The following is a 26,468-nucleotide window of genomic DNA, read 5'->3' on the forward strand; positions in this document are numbered from 1 at the left end:
AATTAGATGCATTCTGAATTTAAATAATCTACCTTTCCTCCCCTCAAAGAGTCTTAATATCATTTTCACCATTTTTAAGGGCACCTGGCCACTTTGACCTGAACAGGATACAGTCAGGCTATGCTAATGACAACAGCATTTCTCTTACCTGGAACATGAGTTTCTTCCATCTCAGACTAATTCAATCCAATCCTCGGGCTCAGTAACCCATTTGCAATCTGGCTGTCAGTCTGGGACGAGGTTGACAAAGGTTCTGGTCTGGAGGTAGGGGTATTGATAAGGTGACCTCCAGAAGGATCTAGGAGCCATGAATTTTTGTCATGTTTCTGAGTCTTGTCTCTACTAGACAGAAGAGAATCTGCCACCTGTTGGCATCTTAAGATCTCTCAGCAAGAGGGGTGGAGAGTGGGAACACATTTGTTCCCGGTGACTGAGGTCTGAGATAGATATGCCAGGTTCTCGGCCTCTACTCAAAAAAAGAAATAAAAGCCCACACAGATTATAAAGCTTGTATTGAAAAGCAAAACCATACTGTGGATCATAAAGGAATACACTGCAAGCAAGCCTAAGCCAAACAAGTGAGAGTAAAAAGTACTCAAGGGCCCCAATTATTAATTCAAGCCTTTTACTGGGTTCAGGAGAAGGAGTGGTTTGGTTGTAGGTATAGTTTGGAAGGTTCTTTGTTTTGACTGACAGATAACCATTCTTTTACTACACATGTCCCTTCCCATAATGCATCTAATTTTAACCATACTCATGCCCAGTTGTGCTTACTCATGAGACGGCAAATAGGAAGTTCTCCCTAAAAGTTCACTCTGATGACATACTTTACCTTATTGTACACATACTCAAAACCAGTTCAGACTGAACTTGTCCACTACCTTTCATACCTGAATGTATTGGAAATATATTTGAAAAGAAACTGTAAGACTTAGGCTTTTTCATTTTAAAATGGTTATTTATTTTTGGTTTATGTGTATGAGCATTTTTACTGCATGAATTAATGCATGCCATGGGCATGAAGGATTCATGGAGGCAAAGAGAGGGCATCAGATGATCTAAACCTGGAATTACAAATGGTTGTGAGCTACTGTGTGCGTCCTAGGAACTGAACCTGGATCTCTGGAAGACTAAGCAGTGCTCTTAACCCCTGATGCAGCTCCACAGCCCAGAAACCACAAGTCTGAGGACATCTCAAGGAGAGATGCAGCTTGCCCTACTGCTCAGAAGGGGACTGCCTTCAGCAGATGCAGGTGGCAGTCCTGTGTTCTTCGCAGGAGTGAGGTACATTGTTTGCAATGGAGGGTTTGTGCACAGTACTTACAATGAAGAATCTCAGGCTCCCAGGCACATTGCTATTAGAGAAGGCTCATGTCCTAAACCAAGCTGAGTTCCCAGTTTCCAAGCCATTCCTTACATTTGCCTGCTTTATGCTGGGAAAGCACAGAGAAATAAAACAAGCTCTGCCCCCGTGTTCCTGGAGGAGACTCATTTTTGTAAATGTAGCAAGTATTGATGAAAATGGATTTATTGATATTTAATCTATGATGTAGTATTGCTGGTTTGGAGGAAAATGGCCCCCAAATGGAGTGGCACTACTAGGAGGTGTGGCTTTGTTGGAGTCAGTATGGCCTTGTTGGAGGAAGTGTGTCACTGTGGGGGCAGGCTTTGAGGTTTTCTATGCTCAGGATACTACCCAGTGTCTCAATCAACTTCTTGTTGCTTGCATATCAAGATGTAGCCAGCAGCATGTCCGCCTGCATGCCACTATGTTCCTCACAATGATGATAATAAACTGAACTTCTAAAACTGTAGATAAACCCCCTCAATCAAAAGTTTTCCTATAAGGGTTGTTGTGGTCGTTGTGGTGGTTTGAAAGAAAATGCCCCCCAAAGGAAGTGGCACTATTAGGACATGTAGCCTTTTTGGAGAAAGTGTATCATGGTGGGGCAGACTTTGAGGTCTCTCTTGCTCAAGCTTCCTTCAGCATGGCAGCCAGTCGACTTCCTGTTGCCTGTAAAATGTAGGATTCTCAACTATTCCTCCAGCACCATATCTGCCTGCATGCTGTCATGCTCCCCACAATGACGATAATGGACTAACCCTCTGAAACTATAAGCAAGCAGCAAGCCACCCCAATTAAATGTTTTACTTCATAAAAGTTGCCATGGTCACCTGTAGTGGTGGTGGTGCATGCCTTTAATCCCAGCACTTGGGAGGCAGAGGCAGGCAGGTCTCTATGAGTTCAAGGCTAGCTTGGTCTACAAGAGCTAATTTCAGGACAGCTAGAGTTGTTACACAGAGAAACCCTGTCTGGGGTGGGGTGGGGTGCGTCTTGGTCATGGTGTCTCTTCACAGCAATAGAAACTCTAAGACAGTAATCGTCGGTTTCCTTGAGTACAAAAGCAGCTTAGCCTTAATTACTCATGGGAAAACATTCTGCTCTGCATAGTCCAAATTCACCAGCACCCTAATTAAAAAGCAGAGGAGAAGATGAGGGGACAGCTGTGATCAATGCATTCCACAGGATCCTATCAGAAGCAGTAATCAGCCCTTTCTTTAGGACAAGATAAAACTGGGAGAGGCAAAGGCGGGAAGAAAGGGAATCTGACAAACCTTTGTCTTTTATCTTATAAAGAAACCTGTAGGGCTAGAAATCCTTCGATAAGATTGCCACTGAAAGGCCAACTTGATATTCACTCAAGGTGCCTACATCTTGGCGCCTAGCTAGGTTCTACAACCAGGGCAAAGGTAGATAGCAACTCTACTTGTTTCCTTTGGACTGCACTTAGGCAGATTCCTTAGGGTTTGTTTATGTTGGCTGCCTACAGTGACTTCGGAGCCTAGAGGAGAGGGCCAACTGTCCAATTATTCTAAGCTACTGAAGGCAATGAACAACTGAGTTTCTGGGCAGGGCACGAAGGTGGGAATTGTTGGCACCGCCAAGATTCAGATTCAGCAGTCAGGAATTGATGATTATTTTTTTTTATGCCAGAGTATTTTAAAATTCGGTTCCTGGTTCCACCTGATACCTCCCAATTAATTACGGTGCTCGTCCACACACCTCCCAACCTAACCACATGCCTTCTTTCTCTCTCTCTTTAGAAAACAAACATGAAAAATCCCCACAGAAACAAAACCCATAGAATCAGAAACAGTAATATACAAGCAAAAGACCAGTCAGGAAAAAAAAAATGCCCAAACCAATCAACACTGAGACAAAAAAAAAAGTTCCACAAAACTATCTTTGAGTTTATTTTGTGTTGGCATGGAACCTATCCTTAAATTAGGCTCATTAACCAATGAAACTCCATTGGAGAAAACTAGTTTTTCTTTTGCAAGAGTTTGTCGGTTGGAGAGGATGTCTTGGTTAGGGATGGGGGCTTGTTCCCAGTTCCCCTGTCAGTACTAGCTTCTATCTAGCTTGAACTTGTGCAGTCCCTGCGCATGCTGCCACAGTCTCTGTGGGATTATACTTGGGTCAATCCTGCTGTATCTAGAAGACACTAGCTCCTTGATGTCATCCATCCTTTCTGGCTCTTACAATCATTCTGCCCTCTTCCACATAAACACCCTAAGCCCTGAGGGGAGGGCTTTGATGAGAACATCCTCTTTGTACTGAGCCTTCCAAAGTCTCTCACTCTCTGCACATTGTGCAATTATGAGTCTCCATATTACTTCCCGTGTACTGCAAGAGGAAGCTCCTTTCATGATGACTGAGAGAAAACTTATCTATGGGTATAGCAGACATCATCAGGAATCAATTTAGTGCTATGTTCCTTTAGCAGAACAATGGTCTTTAGTTTTTCCTTAGGCTCTTGGCCTGTCTAGTTTCCACGTCTCAGCCACTTGAGCAGTGCCAGGCAAGAGTTCCATCCTGTGGAGTGGGCCTTAGATCTAATCATATTGGATTGGTTACTCCCACAACATCTGTGCCACTATTACACCAGCATATCAAGCAGGCAGGTCATCATTGCTGATCACGGGGTTTGTAGCTAGGTAGATATTTACCTTTCTCCTCTGGTAGTGTGCAGAGTGCCTTCCCATATCATGAACACCAGTCAGTGGGGTAAGGTTCTAGTTAGGTACCAGCTTGACTTCCCTGTGTCTAATGAATTATGTAAGGGCCTTACCATCAGTTTGTGGGGAGCATCCAATAGTTTTGGAAATAGCCTGAGTTGTTTGGGGGTGTCCATAGGGCCCTTTTGGCCAACAACTCAATTAGATGTAAGTCATTCCTGGCATGGACACTTTTGTGGCAGAAGATGTTAGAGTATTGTTTCCCTAACTATTTGTTGGCTACATATATATATATATATGTGTGTGTGTGTATATATATATATATACATATGTGTATATATAATGTTTATATCTGCATGCACATATATGCGTGTTCATATATATACGTATATATGTATATATGTATATATTTCTACAGTTGTAGGTTTCTGTATTGTCCCTTAAATAGCCCTTAGTGTTAGTTGTCCCCCATATTCTTCCCTTACCCTCTTTTTCTTCTCCCTCCCCATTTAATCCTTCCATTCCAGTCCCCTCCCTCCAGTTTCTCTCTAACTATTCCTCTTATTTGAGAGATCCCCATGAGTACCTTATTCCATACCTAACCTCTATGGTTATAGAGATTATAGCATGCCTATCAAAGGCTTAAAAGCTAACTAATATCCACATATAAGAGACAGAAACTTCAGTTTTTAAATTATATGCTTTTATTTGACTTTGCTTTCCAAACTACTCTGCCCCATAAACCTTCCACCAATAAAAGGTAAAGAAATTTCTGCATCATTTATTTCCAAATACAAGCTGTCTTTGGAATGAACATTCTTCATTATGTTCTGACCCTTTGATCCTGACCTTCTTGGTAACAGAATTGAGCCTCAAGATCTTCACGTGGAGATGGAAGACACTTTGTGAGAAAGTCGAGACACTTTATCTGTGTTGACAACAGTCTAAAGTTCCACTGGCATTTTCTGACTTGGTAACTTAGACTGTAATTGCTTCCATGTGACATCCCCAGCAAGCAGTATGGTGGATTCTAGCTATGTCACACGGCGATGCAGAAATCATTCAGAGATCAAGAGAAAACCCAGCTTTCCTCTGCAGGGATTTTCATCTTGATGATGAATTATTTCAGAACATGAGTCTATCCTCATCACAAATAAACGCTTTCCTTTGGTGGATATTCATAAGGAGCCATGCAAGGAAACCACAAAAACCATGAAAAACTAGTTTAGATTAATGTTCTTTCTAAAACTCATGGTCTAGTGTCTGCAACATATATATGGCCATCATTTGATATGATTTTAATAGAGGCAGGGCAATATATTTGAGAAACCATGACGTACTTCCTGGACATCAAGGCAAGACATTTGTTTCAAAAGGCAAAGATTGTGAACAGACATGGGGGGCCGGGGAAGATGCTAACTCATTTATAATCCCTGAACACTGCACTGCGTTTGAGATATTCCTCTAGCACTTACTATCTGGAAGCCCAGGTCCAAACTGGACCTGAGCAAATGCAGTGATGTCAAGAGAATGAACCATGCAGAGCCTGCCCTCTGCAGAGGTCATTCCAGCCTCTTTTCTAGCAGACTCCCCACGTTCTTGGGAGAGTGCCATATACACTTGAGGATTATCAGTAACCATAGCCATCTCTATTCAGGGCGCTTACACGAGGCCTACATTTTTAGTCATTGATGATAACGTTCCTTCACTGAACTCTGTGGATGCTGCCGACGGTACCAGTCCAGCACTCTGTGGCTTATCAAGAAAAGACCTGTGCAAGAGGCAAGGGAGGCAGCCATCCTCCAGATAGAGGACACGCATAGAAGTGGTGGACCATGCTTCAGTGGAGCAAGAGGGTCTAGGGTCCAGTTCAGCCTGGCTCGAGCATGGGATGGGTTTTCATTATTAGATGTACTGCTAGCTTCTCTGCCCCAATCAGGCCACATCCCCTACAGTATCCCTCTCTTAAAGCTGCCTCCAGAGTGCTGCTGTAGACTCAAAACCCTGACAAAGAGCTGAATTCTCTCCCTCCACCTTGCAAGCTGCAAGACAACCTTGAATTATAACTTCATTTCGCCAATGCTTTCTGCCTTCTAGTGAATAGGCTAAGACACTCAAACCTTCCTCCAATGCCTCTGAAATCTGCAAGAGCCAGAAACCCCTTTTGTCTGATGGTACTGTTCGTCTGTTACTCTTCAGGATCTCTCTGCACTGTCTACAGTGCAAAGGCCTAAGTTGTTTTTGCTATTCCAGAACTGAAGATTCTCTCTCTTCAGGACCCCTATCCTGCACACAGCACCAGTCCCTGTTAATATCCTCCTGCTTCAGAGCCTCATGATGGCTGCCTGTGGCCGTGAGCTTTTAACACTCCTAGTAAAGTTCACCAGAAGGGAAATTTTGTCTCAGGGTTCTTGCTGTGAACCTGTAGCAGCTTTTATTGTCTGTAGCATGCATCACTAGATCCGCAACTGTCTCCATGAAGACTTCGGAGATGTATGTACGTGTGCTCTTCTCTCTGTCTCTCTGTCTCTCTCTGTCTCTCTCTCTTTCTCTCTCTCTCTGTTTCTCCTCTGTGTGTGTGTCTGTCTGTCTGTCTCTCTCCTCCCTCCCTCTTCTCTCTCTGTCTGTCTGTCTCCCCAGTGAGTAGTGAGGACTCTTTGGTAACCCTTTGTGTAAGTCAATGGCTTAGAGAAGTCTTCAGAAACCTCCCTTACATAGAGTAAGACAGATGTAACACATGAGGCCTGGGGAGGGAGCTCTGAATGGCCTCTTGATCGATCTCTTTTGAACTATGTGGGTGAGAAAGGGATTAATAGGAAAAAGGGGCTCAGCATCCAAGTTCATGTCGTGAACCATCCTGGAAAAAAAAAAATGAGGCAGGGTAAACCCTTCACAGGAACCTGTGAAGATCAAACAAGGTGACAGATGTTTAGTTCTTATCCCAGAAGGTAAGGCCTGTGGAGCGCTCTGTGGGTGGTGATTATCCTGTGTGCTGTTCCCTGTCACTGGAGTTTCCCACTGGCCTCCAGCAGAGCACACAAGGCCCAAGCATCAGTCTAAGGCAGGTAGCTTCAGCCCTATAAAGGAGAATGCAATCTGAGCGCAAGGGGAAGTCCTTGTAGCTTTGAGGGAAGTAATTGGCTGGGCCTCTCCAGGCGTCTATGTAGTGATTACTGAGGCGAGGTTAGTGCCAACTGTTGTTAACTGTTGGATGTGGGTTCACAGGTAAAATTACACTGACACCCATGCAGGTTAGCCTTGGGGACTCCCAAGACTGTAAGTGCAAAGGAAAGGGGCAGAGGAGCACTTTGCAAAGAGGAAAGAAAAGTCTTTCAAATCTTAGGAACATGGTGGAATGGTAGAAGTGTCCCCAGATTTGATGACACTCTCAAGACTCCTATGAAATTATTGAGCTTAAAGGAACCTTTCTCCAAGCATTTCAGTCAGAAATGCAAAGCAAACGTTGCTGAGGCTTGCATTACCTCTGTCCTCCTTATGATGCCATTGCTCTGAGAAGGCAAAGGGCACACAGCCAAAGCTGTGAAGGAGAACATTTTCAAGTCTTATAAAGATGTAGGAGTCAGCCCACAGAAGGGGTTGAATACAGTCCGTGAGGTTTGTAACACAAACCTAAATTCTGTATTTTGTTGTGATCTCTATTGTCATGCTACATGGAAATTCACTTTTGTACCTAGTTGTATTTTATATTTTGGCTACTTTTTCTTAGGTGCTTAAAACTGTAAACTCTCCAGTTCCCATGGTACTGAGACCTATACATCAGTGACTTCTTTTTGATACAATGTGTATAGAAAGGAGCTTTATATACACAATCTATGTTATGTTCCCTTTGTGTTATAATTGGAGTGTGGGAGGATGTAGTGAGGGGCTGTGGGTAGGCCTGCTTTTCATCCTGCCCGGCTCCCGGCTCCCGGCTCCCGGCTAGTTTTACACCCGAAATAATTACATGGAAACTGTATTCTTTTCAATACTGCCTGGCCCATTATTTTCAGCCTCTTACTCACATCTTGACTAACCCATATCTAATAATCTGTGTAGCACCACAAAGTGGTGCCTTACCAGGTAGATTCTAGCGTACGTCCATCTTGGGCTGGAGCTTCATCGTGTCTGGCTTCTCTCTGAGGAGAGGCACGGTGGTCTGTCTAACTTAGGAGAGGCGTGACATCTGACTGAGCCATCTACCTCACTTCCTTCTTCCTGTTCTGTCTACTCCACCCACCTAAGGGCTGGCCAATCAAATGGGCCAGGCAGTTTCTTTATTAGCCAATGGGAAGCCTCCATCAGGAGGATTTCTCTCCATTCCTAGCTTCAGAGGGCCCAGTCTACTGGCAGCTGTTCTCATGGGCTTGGGCAGTTGGGAGTATGTGGCAGCAGACAGCTTATTCACATGAAGGTAGACAGGAAGCAGTGAAGACAACAGGAAGGAGTCAGGGATAATAGACACAGGTGACCTACTTCTCAAAACAGCCAGATCCCACCTCTGGAAGTTTCCAAAGCCTTCCAAAATAGTGCCTTCAGTTAGGGAGCAACCACTCAGTGCACAGGTATCTTCAGAAGATGCTTCATACCAGAAGCCCAGCACTGCCTCTGGACACAGACGTGCAGGAGGAGATGCAAGGAGAAACCAGGGGCCACTGGGGTGACAGATGAAAGGGAGAAGCCCTGCCCTGTTAAAGACAGCAGTCAATACATTGAGGCAAGGACAGGAGAATCTGCGGAGACGGGTGGGTCTAGTGAAGCCAGGTGTCAGCAGTCAAGTAAACCAAGCATGTAGATACTGTGGCAGGAAGTGAAGAGGGTAAGCATGTAGCAAGAGTGAGGCCCTGGGGAAGGAACAGAGAGGCCTATCTGAGGGGCCTCATCTGTTTCTCCACCGGCAGCCTCCCTCAGACCAAGCAAATGTGGTTCCTGATAGAAGCTGACACATGCTATCTATAGAGCTGATGCGGGACAAGCAGACTCCATCAAGCTGGCCGCAATCTAGGAGCAGGCTCTTGTGGAGGATCCATGTCAAAAGAATGTCTCTCTCCTTAGGGCCCTGGCCTTCACCCCTCCCTCTAATTGAGCAAGACAATGGGGTTCAGAAGCCTCTGTCCTCTGTGCCTCTCCATCAGACTAACAGGAAGTGAGAGGAAGCCAGGGCCATGAAGCGGAAGGTTCCTGAACTGACAAGACCTGTCTCTTTGAATTTCCACCTGGATGTTGCCCTTGTGCTTTCTGGAGATAGCAATGGCACAAATCATGAATAAGTCAGTTCCACTGAGTCTTCCAGCCTGCTCCTGCAAGGATTCGTCCCTGGTGGCACTACCATTCACTGCCTTGCTGGACAAGAAGAGGTAAGAAGAGGAGGGGGCTGAAGGCCATCCAGATGTTGCAATTAGGACTGCCTGCTGAGGCTACTTCTGCCATCCTTCCCAACCTGGCCTACTGATGAGGGGTGGGGTCTGCTCTCTGGCGCCCTCTGCTGTAGCTGAGAGATTTAGGTATTAGCGTGGGTGGGTGCGAGAGAGGAAATTGCACGCAAGGGCCATATGGGTCACAGATGGCCAGGATGCATGCTGAAAAGATGAGTCAAATGGGAAGGTGGAAGGTAAGACTTAGTCATCAGCAATGAGCCACACCTTTCGTGTGTCCCGTGCGATGGGGAACCCAGAATCGTGCATGTCAGAACAGAAGCGGGTGTCAGGGCTTACCCAGTCCCACCCCTTGGCTTGTTAGATGAGCAACACGTCTTGGAAAACACACCACTGGTAAAGTTGGGGAACCACCAGCAGGCAATGCAGGGCGGCAGGGCCACGGGTGACGGAGGGGAGCCACACTCTCCCGCTTCATACAATCAAGTCTTTAGATGGGACTTAAGGGTAAGGATGGCCTGAGTCAGGGGAAGAGGACGGGGCATCATGTTATTCTAGGAAGGATAGAGGACTGGAGTGTAGGGGTCTAGACTAGAGCCCTCAAATGTTGAAAAAACAGGTGCACTGGGCATGAAGATTACATGCTAGAGAATCAACCTAGAACGTCAGTGGTTCCCTGAAGTTTTAGAAACAGGTTAAAGGCATCTTATTGGAACTCACTGTCAACCTGGAAGGACACTCTCTATATAGAAATGACAAAAAGAAGAATAAGAATAAGCAGGTCTTCACATTCCAGGCAGTTTTAATGGAAGAAACTCGCAGAGAGACACATCCCAGTGGATGTGAGAATCAATTTTAAAATCTCACATGTAGCAAAGCAGTAGAAAGAAAGGACTCGAAAAGGAATATCCATCGAGCCAGCTCCAGAGGCCGTTCTTCCAAAACCCTGGAAGAAAGTGGATTAATTGCCATAGCCACGATGTTTTGAAAGAGCCAGAGCCGATGATGACCTGCGAAGGGCAAACTCAGCCGAGTCATCATCCCAGCATGAAAGCAGCTCAGGAATGCACCCGCTGAGGGAATACACCACTTACATACCTCGTGTCTTAGGTCAGGTTCCCTGGAGAGCAGCCCGATATGAAGGGCTGGGAGCCTAACAGAGAACAGGCTCCAGAACAGTGGGGGAGGGGAATGGAGGACAACAGAACCGAGTAGAAGAAAACCCTGAGCTACAGTAAGTACTGGGAGAACCTCAACCACCCATCAGTAAGGGAGCTCTGGAGCTGGGAGAACCCTCAAGGGTGACCTTGGACAGAGACAGGATGAACCCTAGCTCTGCTGTGCCTGTCCCTGGGTGTAGGTTAACCCAAAACAAGGACACAGCCTTGGCCCAGTAAACTCCCTTATACTTCCTACAGTTCTGTGAGGGCCTGAATTGTGACCATCGTGAGATGGGGCCTTAAGCACCAGAACTAAAGAGATGTGGTGGTATCTTTAACTGTCCTTATGTAAATTTAACCTACGGGTGTACCCTGGCCTACTAGTGAATGAAGAATGAATATATGCCAATATAAAAATGCTATAGTTTTCCTATTCCTTCTCCAAAAAAGATTGATTTACTATTTCATGGAAGGAGTGTTTTGCCTGCATGTATGTGTACTGCATACATGCAGTACCCAAGGAGGCCAAAAGAAGACATCATACACCCCCAAACTAAAGTTACAGATGGTTGTGCTGGGAGCCAAACCAGGATCCTTTGCAAAAGCAACAAGTGCTCTTAATTGCTGAACCATACCTCCAGCCCCTCTTTCTTAACTCCAAACTCTGCTTGTTTATAGGTTTCAGAGACACCATAGATCAAATTTGACCCTTTGGTTTCTCCATCTGACTTTCACTCTTAGAAATGTCTCCCATAGGCCAATGGCATCTCCCACTGCAATGTAAGACCAGACCAACCTCCCTCCCTCCCTCCCTCCCTCCCTCCCTCCCTCCCTCCCTCCCTCCTCCTCCCTCCCTCCCTCCCTTCCTCTGTCCCTATCTCCCTCTCCCTCCCTCCCTCCCTCTCTCTCTCCCTCCCTCCCTCTCTCTCTCCCTCCCTCCCTCTCTCCCTCTCCCTCTCCCTCCCTCTCTCTTTCTCTCCCTTCCTCCCTCTCTCCCTCTCTCTCCCTCTCCCTCCCTCTCTCTTTCTCTCTCTCCCTCCCTCCCTCCCTCCCTCCCTCCCTCTCCCTCTCCCTCCCTCCCTCCCTCTCTCCCTCTCTCTCTCTCTCTCTCTCTCTCTCTCTCTCTCTCTCTCTCATTTTGTAACCAATGACTATTACATTTATAAGGTTAGAAGGTTGTATTGGCAGGATTTACAACAGAAAGATTTCCATTTATCTCACAGAAATGCAAATTTAAATATGACAAAAATCATGGCCACTATTTTGAGACAGGAATTTAGCAAAGAGTTTCTGGATCCTTGAGAGCCTTGTCGAGAACACAAGTTCATTTCCAGAAATGGAAAAATCAGTCTGCAAGGGCTGTAAGGAGGGACAGCATGGAGGCTTTGCTACTATTTATTACACTTCTTATTTTTTTACCCTCAGGAGGTAGAGATTGATGGATCTCTGAGAGGTCAAACCCAGCCTGGTCTACACAATGAATTCCAGGCTAGCTGGGGCTACATGGTAAAACCCTATCTAAACACACACATATATACAAAAGAAAAAGAAAGAAATGAAAGTGCCCATTGAAATGATTCATCCCAATCAACTACCAGGTTGCATTTATTTCTGTTCTCCATAAGAAAAGATTGGTGATGGCTAAGTAGTAGGTACTGTTTACCACCAAGCCCTTCCTCATTATGATCCCTACCTAGGTGTATGGCTTCTTCTTTAGTTAGTGTGTGCTGAATCATAGCTAAGTGAGAAAAGAAAGGAAAAAGAAAGCTGGTTGCAAATGATCTCTTGAAGGTAAATGCTGAGGTGGTTTAAACTGTTTTATTTCTTTGGCATTTTCTAGATCTTCTTCCATGACTGGAGAGATGGCTTGGGGGTTATTAACATATGTTTCTTTTGCAAAGTGCATTAAATTTGGTTCCCAGCACCAAATGGGATGTCTCACAATGCTTGCTGTTCCAGCTACAGGGGCTCCAGCTCCCTCTACTGGACTTCACTGGTGCTGCACTCACACATGCACATGCACACACACACACATATATACACACAAATAAAAATAAATCTTTTAATCTTTTTCAATGAACACACATAATTTTAAAAATTAAATATTATTTCAAATCAATTCATGTGACTGTCTCTAGTATAGGAACACAAATAAACTTACATAATGATATTGCTGTATCTGATAAAGGGGGTAGGATGAGTAGCATTTCATCATTTTAGAGTTTTTAATCCACCACGTTTTCCTCATGCAATCATGGAGGTGGGAAATGTTTCTTAAAATCTCAGAGAAAAAAACTTAATGTTTGCTCTGTTTTTAAGACCTCTGCCATCCTCTCTCCACCCAGGAGAGATCTAAAATGTTCTCCTTCTTAGGTACCCCAACAACTCCCCATTGCTACTGGTATAAAGCACAGGCATCAGGAAGTCTATCTGGTAGCAAGCAAGCTCCTGAGATCATTTGAGCCCAGAATGTGGGTGAATCATTAAATCTCTCATGCCCTGGTGGTGCAGCAGAGGGCAACGTTCAGTCTTCCCACAGTGGGAATCTGCATAGGTTCAGATTAGCTTGCTCTTTTTGCTGCATAGACCTCTGTAGAAGGAATGGCGGGGCTGCGTCCCGCCACCTGGCTAGCTTTACCCAAAATAATTACACAGAAACTGTATTCTTTTAAACACTGCCTGGCCCATTATCTGTAGCCTCTTATTGGCTAATTTTCACATCTTCCTTTAACCCATATTTAGTAATCCGTGTAGCACCACGAGGTGGTCGCTTACCAGGGGAAATCTTAACCTGCATCCATCTCAGAGAGGAGAAGCATGGCGACGCACTATGGCAACTGCCTGAAGCGTCTGTCCCACTGCCTTCTACCCAGCATTCTGTTCTGTTTACTCCGCCTACCTAATTTTCTGTCTCTTAAAGGGCCAAGGCAGTTTCTTTATTAATAATGAAAGTAACACATAGACACTCCTCCATCAGACCTCCCCTGTGACTCTTTCTGACCTGTCCAGCAGGCCAGGTTATTTATGGGTCTCGAGGAGGCATCACCTAGGAATAATGGGGGGAAAGGGAAAGGGAACCAAGCGCATAAAGAAGGACAGAGTCAGTCTGAGATGCGTCAAGGTTCCGTTTATTGCAAGCAGGGTCTTGTTTTTTATAGGGTAGATCTGGTAGGGAAAGGTAAGGCTAGAGGGGGGGGGGGTGGGAAACTACTGAGCCCTAGGCCAAAGGGGAAGTAGGCTGTAAATACCATCAGAGGGAGGATCCGTCAGTTGCATGGTTGACCGTAAGATGTGCTTAGGATAAGTACGTGCTGTTAACTCATGCAGGCTATCCCAAGCGGAAAGGCACGGGGGATGAATCAGCCTGCTTGACCCGAGGGTCCTTTCCGGTCCCTCACATCTTTCAGATATGATACTGAGGATGTGTGCCTGGGCCACTCCAGGCCTCTACATTCCATTGGGCAGCAGAATGCTATAAGGCTGAAGATGAAACCAAATGCCCACCTGTGGAATGGGAAAACATGGAACCCCTCTCCCGCCTCTGACCCTTTGCCTTACTTGACTTTCTCATTTTGCCATGACATATGAAAGGCCACCCTTCTGTTTGCTTATTGTGTCTTTGCTCTACTGTGACCATAAGGTCAATGGGAGGGGTTTCTTTTTACTGGATGACATTTCCCAAGCGCCTTTACAAGCTAAGCAGGTGCTCAGCCACAGAATGGGTGAATCAGTAGTTGCTGAGATAAAAGAATTATGAGAATTGATGAGTTTTTCCTGCAGGGATGAAGATCTCCTTACCAGAACACACCTCTCACAAAAGATCTACTTCATCCGTCTCCAGAAGAGAAGAGGTAGCAACAAAGAGGTAGCTTGTAACAGAGTCCCAGTTCTTACTTCACGGGTTCCAATGCCCAGAATGCTATTAAAAAAAAATCACCATGGGCCGGGTGGTGGTGGCGCACACTTTTAATCCCAGCACTTGGAAGGCAGAGGCAGGAGGATCTCTGCGAGTTCGAGGCCAGCCTGGTCTACAAAGTGAGTTCCAGGACAGCCAGAGATATTACATAGAGAAACCCTGTGCAAACGGTAGTCTTGTATATTGTCTGCACCAGCCAGATGCTCCTTAGGGAGGATACAGAAGGGAAAGCACCCTAAACTAAGCTAAGTGGAAAACCACCCAATAAAGATATTTTGGATTAAAAAATTATTTGATGAACTACATGAAATGAAAACGTATAATAAAACAATTCATTGCGCAAAATAGTCATTACAGAAAGACAGAGATGAGTGGAAGGAGACTCTGGAGACCATCGTGATCATGTGATCATCAGTGTGATTACACTTTTAGAGATGCCAACGAGTTTCTTGGCCTCATTGTCATTTTTGGCCTGTCTGACTCTCAATGTGCAAAATTTACCTTTGTGCACGTATAAAAAATGTTTCCCGTAATTTAAGGCAGGAAGAATTGGACCTGAATAGTGTAGGCAGCTCATGGATGGAGCGTGGTTCAGTCCGTGTTAAGTGGGCATCTTGGTGATGGAGAAAAGACCTGACCATTGATTTTCACGGATTCTGGAAATAGGAATACCACCACCACCAGATCCCTGGAGACCTTCTCCTGTTTCAAGTCTGGAATCTCCATGTTGTTAATCCTTCTTGAAGTGACATTTTCCTCTCATTGCCCACCACACTCTCTGCAAAGGAGCGATGTCTGTTGTCAGCTGTTGTCGTGTTCCCGAGTTACTCTGCTTAGCACCCAGGCTCCAGGAGTCCTTGTGGATATTACGGTATGATGTAATTATGGTTGGCTAAAGGATTATTTATACAGGAGTGATCTGGGGCATGGTTATTTATGATTCTAAGAGGCATTTGTGTGCCCTAACCACAAAAGAAGAGGCTACATTCTGGGGCAAGGGTCTGTGAGCGACATAATCCTGCATGTGCCCAGGAGGGATCTAGAAACCCGGCGAGGCCCAATTCTAGACCTGTCCATCCTTCTTCAGGGTTTGTTGAAACACCGGAGCCCCCCCCCCACCCGACCAAGGCCTTCCTCACATCTGCTAATCAGGTATTAACTAGTCAGACTGGCCTGCATGGAACTGGAGACACGTCTAGATAGTGTGGTATTTCAGCTAGTCTCTGGACTGTAGGAGGGGCTAAGAAACATGACTGGCAGCAATGAATGACACTTGGCCTTTCCATGCAACTCTTCATGAAAATCTCCCCAGAGAGCTCTGGAAACTGCTACCAAGTGACCGTGTTAGCATATCAATATGTACCTCACAGTAACAGATATAAAATCGAGCTCCTACTCCACTCTTTTAACATCCCTTACCTGGTCCCGCTGCTCCTTTCTGCTGCTTAACAAAGGAAAAGCAAGGTTATCACCACCTGTTTCTTTCCACTGTTTATAGTCTTTCTGACCAGCCCCACGGATGGGCTCTGAGTGCCCCCACACTTCCTGTGCCCCCATGCTTCCTGTTTTCTTTGCTCTACCTAGCATTTCTCCGCTGCATTTACTATTATCTCTCATACTGCACAACTGTTGGTTCATCCTCTGTCCCCAGACTGCAAGTTCTGTCAAACAGGAATGTTCTCTCTCTTGTTGTCTGCTTTAGGAGAACAAAGCTTGGCTTACAGGAGGAGAAAAGGAGAGATGGGGGAAGCAGAAGAGAAAAGAAAGGATAGAAGAGGGAGAGAGGGGAGAAGAAAAGAAACCAGGCATCCGAGACAAGAGATGAGTTTTTAAAAAGAATCTTTCCAATTATTTTATTTTAAATCTGAACTTGCATAAAAGGTGGCTAGTTGCATTGTATCTAAGCATCCTTGTCACATGGACTTCAGGTGAGCCCAGAAAGGACCTTTGTTCTTTACTATCAGGTCCAGTGGCAACAGAAATCAGTCCTGTAACTTAATTTGCATTTTTTCAGCCTTGTAGTGGCCCCAGTCACATGAATCTCCAAGAGGTTATTTTAGAGTGACAATAGGAAGTGGGTGGTGATCAATTACAGGGTCCTAGGATGGATGGGGCCTGACTACATACACTTCTTTCACCTAGGATGGTGGTGAAGTATCTGAAGGGACCCCAGGGAATTCTGGAGTGGAGAAACCCCAGTGGGGTACCAACTCCCCCAAAGGACACAGCTCAAAAGAGGACCTAAAAGAAACTTAAGGTTCAGTTTCTGAGAAGCAGTCCCCAGTACCGTTCCCTTTCCTCCTATATGCTTTCGTTTTCCTTTCCGTAACTCTTCTTGGAGACGCGCACAAGCCAGTTCCCAGCAGAAGAAGAGCCAATGTGCTAGCTGAACACATGGTGGGCGCATGTGTTTTGCCTTGCCTGCCTCTTCTCCCACCAACTGCAGGCTCACACATTGGTGTGCTGGGACCCTGAGGATGCTATGCTGCCTGGCTGGCTTCGGCCAGAGGGTGCAGAGCTGGCTGCACGGCTCCTCCGGCTCCGATCGCCACCACCCTGGCTCCTCTGGGTGGGCTCATCTGCCAGCTTGACCTTCTCGTGCTCCTCCTTCAGGAAGAAGTCCACCAGCAAGCTCTTTTCTTTCTTGATCTGGTCGCTGATGTCCGTGGGGATATCCGGAATCATCCAGTCCACGAGGACGCTCAGGAACATCACTAGGTTCTGCCAAACAACAAAGAAGTGGGAATGTTGAGGCTTGGCTTGGTGTTATTATACATGAGGTCACAAGTGGACATGAGCTCACCTCTGTCCACCCTGACCCCTTCAGAGCGACCACCCTGATACTGAATACTTGGTGAGAAAGAAAGGAACCAAACAGAATACTAGGAAACTCACTGGCTGAGTCATCTTTACCAGACAGCCTGAGTGTCCTTTGGCGTCCTAACTGATAATGGTGTCCCATTAGTAAAACTACCACAACTTCAACCTCCCCTGGAGCAGCTGTCAGTAGTGATGAGTTAACGTGTCAAATAATGACAATGGCAAGGAATAATAAGTGGCAGCTAGCTGGTGGGCCTTCCTTCCAGGAGACCCTGTAGCACACTGTTGCGCCATCCACAGAGTGACCTCACATGCCCTTCATCGTAACACTTCCAGGCTTGCTCTAGACTGGGGCTTCCAAGGAAGTGACCACAAAGCTCTAGACTGGAACCTCCGGGGAAGTGACCACAGAGCACAGTGGGGCTCTGTAGGGCTGCGACTGTGACAGCTGCCCCCTTCCTCTCCCCAGCTGTCTCTCTGTCCCCAATACTAGGGACCTTGGGTGTTTTTATGGATATGGCTTTTACCCAACCCACCCACTGCTCATAGTCCTCCTCATTCTGCGGCTACCAGGGTCTCTGCTTCCAGTCCTCTTTGGCTGATGCCAGGCTCTGCATACATTTGCATGAAGTCCCCTGCTGAGTCACATCCCTGCCATGTACAGGTCACTAGGAAAGCCTTTCCTGGGAGCATTTTCTCTCTGAGTGAATGACTACCAGGCTACGGTGCCTGGTATGGACCAATACAAGCCAGCATGTTCTAATTCTTGCTCATTTCTCAAGTTTGTCCTTCCCGCACACTCGCCCAACACTTTCCTCAACCTGCGGTCATTTTCTGTTGTCTGCGAGCTACATACTTGTGTGTCTTATCTTTGCCTTCCCGGAAACCAAAGCAGTAATACCCTTCATGGTCCTGGAAGCTCAAGGGAAGACTTTGAGAACAACTGCTTCCAGAGGCTCCCAGTTATTTAGAGTCCCCCTCTGCTCACTGCCAACGAGGTAAGAGACCTGCGACATGTGACATATGGGCAAGGGAGGAGATGGAGCAGGCAGAGGGGAGGGCAGCAGGGGGGTGTCTAGGCAAGTTTTCAAACATATCGCCCCATCTCGACAGAGGAAGAATAGCGTCTTCTTTAGGTGAAAGACAAGCTGGTGGGCTTCTCTACATCCTGGGCTGGAGTCTGAGGGGCAGGACACCCTAGAGCCCCCCAGAGACTTGCCTTCAGGGACTACAAAAGCCAAGGGAGCCGTAGAGAAAAGGATTTGGTTTTGTGCTCTGGCCTCTGCTCAAAGATCGGCAGGACCCTGAGTGGGAACTGGGGGCCCTGGAGCTCAGAGAATCTCAGCGACGCAATTGGAGCTGTGGCTATTGTGGAAGATAGGAATCAGGGGCTCAAGTTTGCTATTCATTCCAGGGGTGGCGAGATGACTCTGCCGGCCCCTCCAACCAGATGTCTCTACGGTAAACAATGCTAACAAAGGAGAGACCCAAGAGCTCAGGAAGAAAGTTTCCGAACTTGAGCTGGTTCTCAGGCTGACAGAAGGGATGTGCTGTTTGTCTGTCCGGGGGCTGAGACTCTGGTTTCACTACTTGCCCATTTTCTTTTCTTCTTCTCTGGTCTAAATGGGCAAGTGTCTCCACTCGGCAGCTTACTCTACATCTGTCCGATAACTTTACCCTGGGTTTTATTGATCTTTGGGCCAAGTCCACCCCACCCATTCAGAGCAGCTCTCTCTGGGGAATCCTCCTGCTTTCCGTTCTGTGCTGCCTGCCACATGTGACGTTCCCTGGGTCGTGGAGCACAAGTGGACCTCTGTCTCCATCACCCTCTGTGCTTAGAATCAACCAACCATGGATCAAAAACAACAGACATCAAAATCGCACCGACCGGGACATGCACAGGCTGCGCTCGTCAGTAGTTCCCAGACGAGACAGTTTGACACCTGCTCATGTTGAGTTTGCATTGCATTAGTTATTACGTCATCTAGCAATGATCTAAAGTTTATGAGAGGATACGAGTGGGTTACACATGTGATGTCATTTCTTACAAAGGACTTCAGCACCCTTAGATTTTGGTGTCCCAGAGATACCAAGAGATGACTGCATCGTAAGCCTCTGGCTACGAGGGGCCAGGCAGGGCACTATCATGGTCATCACCTGGGCACCCTGCAGCCTAAATGTCTCGTCATCACCTGAACAACTCACCTGGAAGATGATCACAAAGGCCAGACGCGCAGAGAGAACAGACCAGTACTGCTTGGAAAACTCATATGGGTTTGGTGCCCACGGTGGTTCTCGGTAATCCTTGAACCTGCCCAAGAAAGATAGGAGTGTTCAGAATGGGTGGTGACTGCAAGGTTGGAGAGATGGCTCAGCTGGTGAAGTCCTTGCTGCCCAGGCACGGGGGCCTGAGTTTGGTCCAACAAAGGTGGGGGTGGTGGCATGTGATTGTCATTCCAGCATTGAGGAGGCAGAGACAGACAGATTTTCCTGGGACTTGTCTGTCAATCAACCTAGAGTAATTGGTGAGCCCCAGGTCCCAGTGAAAGACTCTATCTCTAAAAACCAAGATGGACGGCTCCTGAGGACCAACCTGAGGTTGACCTCTGGCATCCATATCATGTCCATAATGTGCATCCCACATACCCACATGTACCTGCACACACACGCACACATACACACACACATTCACACATGTACTGCACACACCCACACAACTGCACACCACATAAACATGAATGTACTAAATAGTTCAAATGAAAATATAAATAAACAGTATAGACTGAAGTCAAGGAGATATGTCTATGGGTAAAATCCCAAGATTTGAACAACAGATGAGCTCTTGGCTGTTAAGAGGTGGGAAATAGGATATGGAGGGAAAATCCATAGCTCAACCAACAAATGTCTGTGGAATAAAAGAATCCAAATACACGAAAGTCAAGCCGGGGATGGATTTTTCCTGTTCTCTCTCCCAAGCACCTCCTAAAGCTTCCTCTGATGTCAGGATATAGTTCCTAGAGGATCCCGCAGATAATGAGAGTAGCCTAGGTCCGTGTGGCCATCATGGCTTCTCATCATTCTGATAGGGGCTCCCAGATGCCTCATTTCTGTTCTGTGATCAGTCTCTGGATCCCATGGAGATATAGACACCAGTAGGTCACCCCAGGGTCTCCTTTAGCCAGCAGTTTTGAAGGTATCCTTGCTTCCCAGCTGTGCCACTGAAGCCAAAGGGAAGCTGACCCAGCCCAAGACGAAGGTTGGGTGAGCTGGGGGAGGGTTATCAATAACCGTGCTTAGTCAACAGTCTTTCTCATCAGTTGTCTTCATGGTCTAGGCATGTGCTTTATCAAACCAATGCCTAACGTGAGCTTCTCCCTCCTTGGGCCCCGCGGAGACACTTCATGTTTTGTTTCCTGTCTCTGTCTTTTCACCCCGATTTTGCAATGAAATGTGCTACAGATATCTCATTTTATAACCCTGGAAAAGTGACAAGGTTTGATATCAGCACTGTGACATCCACAGACCCCTTTCTTCACGGAACTCAACAAGGCTCTTCCATGAAAGTAGGACAACCCCTAGGGGAAGAGTTGGAATGGCATCGGGCCACCCAGCAGTGTGTATGGTTGCTGAGGGAGGCAGAGTAGAGACCCTGCTCAGGGAGAAACATCATACATAAGACACACAGCATGAATAAGCAAAAAAAAAAAAAAACCCCACTTTTCTGCATGGTTCTCTTGTCATCCTCCCAGTATATTCATGCAGGTATCCCACATAGCATGGCAGGAACCTGGTGGACTCAGAATTCAAGTCTGTGGTCAGGGATTCACCGCCAGGAAGAGATGGAGGGAAGGTGGGGATGTAAGGCTGGCTGGATCCAGGCTAGTCCCTATTATCACAGAGCACCTCAACCGCAGGTGAAGTTGGAGGTGGCTTCATAAATGGAAGTTCTCTGGTTCCTTCCCTCGGCATGAAGGAACAACGGCCGTAAGAGGTCTACGGTTTAGTACAATGGCTTCCAGCTTCCAAGGAGAGGCTAGAACATTTGAGGTCGAGGGAAAGCAATGTGTAACACAAAGACAAGGCCAGAGCAATGGAGTCGGTAACAGAATGAGCCAAGCTGCATGGCAGACACAGATCTTTCCACTAGGGCTTGGCCAGGGACCAGGAGCTTCCACCTCGCTGCCCTGCCGGCTCTCCCACTACCAACAGCTGATCACAGCTGTCACAAGCTTCAGCTGACATCTGGCTGAAAAGCAACACTAACTGCAGCCCAGCAGAGCAAGGTATTCAGATCATCCCTGGCTGAGGACAGGAACAGGGAAACATTACACAGAATGTTTGCTAGTCGGGAAAGGGAGAGAGACTGCAGGAAGGGGGAAGGGAGGAAGGGAGAGAGAAGGAGAGGGAAAGAGACAGAAAGTGGGGGGAGGGAAAGCATGTGAACCAAGTGAATAAGATGTCTTGGGAATGGAGAAGAACCTTCTAGACTTGCCTAGTCTTCTGCTGTATGTAGGAGAGTCTGCTCCTCTCCAGTCTTCTAGAGGAGGGTACCATCCCTGCCAGGGCTTGCTGTGAGGACATCCCTCCCCTGGCACAGCCCAGTCCCTCTGGCTGCACTGAAAGTCCATTTCTTCCTTTTCTTAGCTCTGGCTGGGAGGGAACAGCTGCTCCCTGAGCTTGGTATGAGAGCCACTGCATACTCCTCCCCTTCCAGTCTGAAAAGAATCCATAAATAATCGAATTCGGCTTCCAACTCTGCTACTAACTTACCACAGCTTTTAGGACCGTCGTTTTGCCCTCCCCTGGTGTCCAAAACATGTTTTGAATCTAACAGGCACATTCATCGGATGGAGGATGTGGGATAGTGGGGATAGCGGGGCCTGCACATAGGTTTGTCCAGAAAGATTGCCCTGAGAACAGCTCTACGCAGATAAGGAAAGGGTAGCTCTGGCATTTGGTACTGAAGCCACAGCGTGGAAAATAGTGGTGGGGAGCTTAACGTGTTCTTTCTAAAGTAGCTTTCTGACCTACAGTCAAGAAACAAGCTTATTTAGGCTAATGAGTGGACATATATATTATCTAAATGAATATGACGCAAAACCTAAACTTTATGCAATGAATTCATAGCTTGCTCTAGCTTACCCTAACTTACCCCCATCTGTTCCTCCATCCTTCCCATTCTGTTCTGTTCCATTCTTCCAACGGCTGTTTGTGACCCACTGAAGTGATTTCACAATCTGCTAATGAACCGTGATTCATCATTTGAAGAGCACAGATTCCAGTAAGCTTGGGCCACTAGATACATAATTAGTTGTTTACATGCCAATGTAAGTTCGCATTACATAATTTTTTTTTGAAATTTGATCCTAAGAAGCCAGGCTTATCAAATGTTTTCTCTAAGTAACTAGAAGACACTCGCTAAACAAAGAGACAGTTGGCTTCAAGAATAGAAGTATCTTCAAAAGGCAGGTGGCTGATGGGCCTCATTGTTCCCACTGTTGAGGTAGGATCTGTGGTGTTTGTTTTGTTTTTAAAATTTAGTGCTCAGCTCTGAAGGAAGTGTGGGGTTTAGACGCAACAAGTGAAGGTTTGAATACCATTTCTAGTATCAAAATCCTCCTTGACTGTTCCGTAAGGGCCCAGCTCTTAAAGGCTTGGTCCCCTATGTTGCTCTATTGGAAGGTGGTTGAACCTTAACGTCGAGGGGATCAACTGGAAATCTTTGGGTTAAACAGGGTATGAAAGAGATTGTAAGACCCTTGTTCCTTCTCTTCTTCTCTCTTGCTGCCTCCACCATCTGCACCTTCCCTTTCATGGTGTTTCCTTGACACAGGCAAAACTTCTGAAAAAAGTCAAGCGCCCAAACAAACTTTCTATCTTTATAAATTGCTCATCTCAGGTATTTTCTTTTACAGTGACAGAAAGATGATTAACACAGTCTTCATACAAGTTACTCCGTGTCCGGACACCTGCTGTCCTCATCCACATTAGCCTAAGCCTTCTTTCCCCATTTTGCTAAGCATCAACTTAAAGAATTCGGTAACTGCCTGGTCCATCAGAGGAAACCACCCAGTGCAGGCTGAGTGTCCCTTATTTGAAACACTGGGTACTAGAAGGATTGCAGATTGCAGAATTTCTTCCTACTTTGGAATGCTTGCTTACATTTAAAAGGCATCTTGGGGATAGGGCTGGAAGCAAAACCATGGAGCTCACTGATGATTCATGCACATAGACTGAAGATAGTTTTAGGTACTGCCCTCCACTCATGGCCCTCATGTAGCAAAGCTTGTAGGGGCCAGTTTTCCACTTGCTATGTGATATTAATACAAATCATTCCACACTTCTGTGAGTTTCATATTTTGGATTTGTGTACTGGGGATACTGACCTGCAATAGCCATTATTTCTCATTTTGCTGAAGATGACTTATAACTTAAGACACCACACACAACTTTCTCCAGTCGTCCTGGCTTCCGGAAAAGGTTTCTGAAACTCCAGCCCCAGACCTATGATGCCAGTGACCATCAGAGGAGCCAGACACTGGCAGACACAAGGCCCTTCTCTGGGATTACATTCAGGTAAGGGACACACATAGGAAAGACTCCGGTTAATGGAGGAGGCCCTGAGACCTGGGAAGCACAGCTTTTTTTCTATCATCTCACATGACCTCCAACACCTGACAGCCTCCCCTGGGCAACATGGGTTTCCCAACATTCCCATGAGTGGCCACGATGCCCAGTAAACTCGCATATCTGCTTAGCTTCCTGTATTTGTTGGCATGTCTGTCCCCCACTAAGGGAAGCAAAAATTTCACTTCAGACATATCAGCTAGAGACACTCACCCCTCCTCCATTTCTCCTTTATTCTCCTGAGAATTTAATGTTATTTTTGAGAGTTGCTTTCTAGTCTTCCAAGAAAGACAGACTTTCACCCTTGAGACGACTGGGTCATCTGAACAGGACACGTGGGATTGGAGTGCCTCTGTCACCACATGAGTCAGGTGTGCTGTGTCTCTGAACCTCAGGGTTCTAATTCAGAGAAAGGAACCGAGATAATGTGCGCCAGAGGGCTGAGGACACAGAGGGGCATACCTGCTCTCCTGGGCCAAGCATGGAAAACATGTGACCAGTGTGCATGTATACTCGATGGGAAAGGAAGATAGTGAGAATTTAATAAGACAGCATAGTAAATATGATTTCTAGATGCTTTCACACACACACACACACACACACACAAATGGACACAGAGGCATCTCCTGGGAGATGAAGTCTAGGGTGGGGCTGTGAAAAGTGGCTTTTTCCTTTCATACACAGATAGGTGCACACAGAATCATTTTCTTCTTTTTTTTTTTTTTTTCGAGACAGGGTTTCCCTGTAGTTTCTAGAGCCTGTCCTGGAACTAGCTCTTGTAGACCAGGCTGGCCTCGAACTCAGAGATCCTCTTGCCTCTGCCTCCCGAGTGCTGGGATTAAAGGTGTGCGCCACCACCGCCCGGCCAGAATTATTTTCATAAGAAAGAAGTTCATAAAATTTTCTGCAGGGCTGGGAACGGTATCTAAGGCTCTGGAGGATTCCAGGCAAGTGCTCTACCGCTGAATTATTGCATAACCACAGAGGTGCCTAAGTTTAAAACGGTACAACCATAGGCAATACTCAGTTGACTCCAATGTATTTTAAACTGAGATTTCAAGAGCAAAATTAGAGAGTTAACTTTAACTGACTTAATGGACAGAACAAGTGAAACTGATGTTTTTTTAAAAGCCAACTTTTCATTTCAGTTCTAAAATTACATTAATTCTACTCTGCGAAAAATTACATGGATGGAGTTAAACTTGAACATTACCTAAAGAAGTAAGGTTCCCATTAGCTCAAATATGTTTCATTGTTATAAAACAAGCCCATGAAACCACAATGGCAAGGTTCTGCAGTCTCGACTATGTTGGAGAAATAGAAAAACGGGAGAGGTTGGAAGATGCCTGGGCTTGCACAGAGGTTGAGGTGGAGGCGGGACAGAGCTGGAGCAGTGATGTTTCCAGCTTTTATAGGACTGTATGCATATATCACAGGAACCGTTAGATTTATTTTTGAAAAGCCCTTATTTTCACAGGCATAGAAACTGAGGATCTGTTACTTTGTTTTCTCGCCACCAGCATAGCAGCCACTTCAGAAAGGAAGGACTCACCATGGCTCACAGTCCAGCGTGGTGGGAGGATGGCTGTAGGAACTTGTTCATGTCTAATCCTGTGAGTACAAAGAGACTAGACAGGAAATGGGGCAGGATGATCAGCCTCACGGCTCAGTGACCTACTTCTCCCAGAGATGCCCCATCTCTCAGGAGTTTCACAACCTTCCAGAACAACACCAGTGGCCAGGTACCAAGCATCCAAGCGCATCTGTGGGGGCACATCACATCCCTGAACCAAATCAAACGCATAGATAGAGAGGGAAGAGAGAGCCCCGGCTCAGAAGTCACCATTCTCTTTCCATCCTCACCTAGAGGGTAGTCAGGGACTGTGAGATCTGCCACCACTGTGGACACACAGAGCTGCTGAAGAGGAGGGGGGAGCCTAAGCAACACTGAGGGAGGGGGCTGCTTACCCGCCCTCGAGAAAAACTTTTTCTTAGATGAAGTGTTAGCTCCATAATGAATCAGTTAGTGGATGCCTTTCTTGACTCCAAAGAGTGGTGTGAAAAAAAAAATTTTAAATAGCCCCACTAGAATTAAATTTCATATTAATGCTGAAACAATTATGCATGATACTTTCAGACCATCTGAGCTGCTTTAAAAATGCCTTCTGAAAGCGGCTTGTGGCAGAGGAAAACAAGTAGAGGCAATTAGGAGCTGATGAGAACCCTGTCAATCCAACAGTTGGGAAAGATCAGGAAGCTGACACTTGGGAGAGCCGACCACCTCTGGTGTCACAGTGGGGCAGATGCAAGGCAGCCACAGGCTGAAGGGAACACACCTCTTCAAAGGCTTTGCGCGGGACCTTGGGAATATGGAAGTGCTTATGCCCAGTAGAGAAGCCTAGCAGGAGCCAATTGAGGGTGCCTACTTTTGCATGGTCAACACCTCAAACAATCCAGCTGGAGTGATGGTGCCCATGTGTGTTCTTGCCCCGGTGAACTCCCTACTTCCTTCCTGCTGAGCCAGGAACTGAGACACTATTCAGGCTCAGGGGC

The 26,468-nt window shown here is 46.4% G+C and overlaps 1 protein-coding gene across 2 annotated transcripts in view; it reads right to left on the reverse strand.

Annotated features, from left to right (window-relative positions):
* Positions 1–16,916: 16,916 nt before the first annotated feature.
* The window catches only part of Ano2 (anoctamin 2), a 330,046-nt gene continuing 320,494 nt past the window's right edge, over positions 16,917–26,468 (reverse strand). For both annotated transcript variants that reach the window (XM_038319710.1, XM_038319711.1), the window contains 2 exons: positions 19,494–19,599; positions 16,917–17,189 (listed from right to left, as the gene is read on the reverse strand). In XM_038319710.1, the coding sequence (XP_038175638.1) occupies positions 16,917–17,189; positions 19,494–19,599 (379 nt within the window). The remainder of the gene's footprint in view (positions 17,190–19,493; positions 19,600–26,468) is intronic.

The sequence above is a fragment of the Arvicola amphibius genome, chromosome 2 (assembly GCF_903992535.2).
Source record: "Arvicola amphibius chromosome 2, mArvAmp1.2, whole genome shotgun sequence".
NCBI classification, from domain to species: domain Eukaryota; kingdom Metazoa; phylum Chordata; class Mammalia; order Rodentia; family Cricetidae; genus Arvicola; species Arvicola amphibius.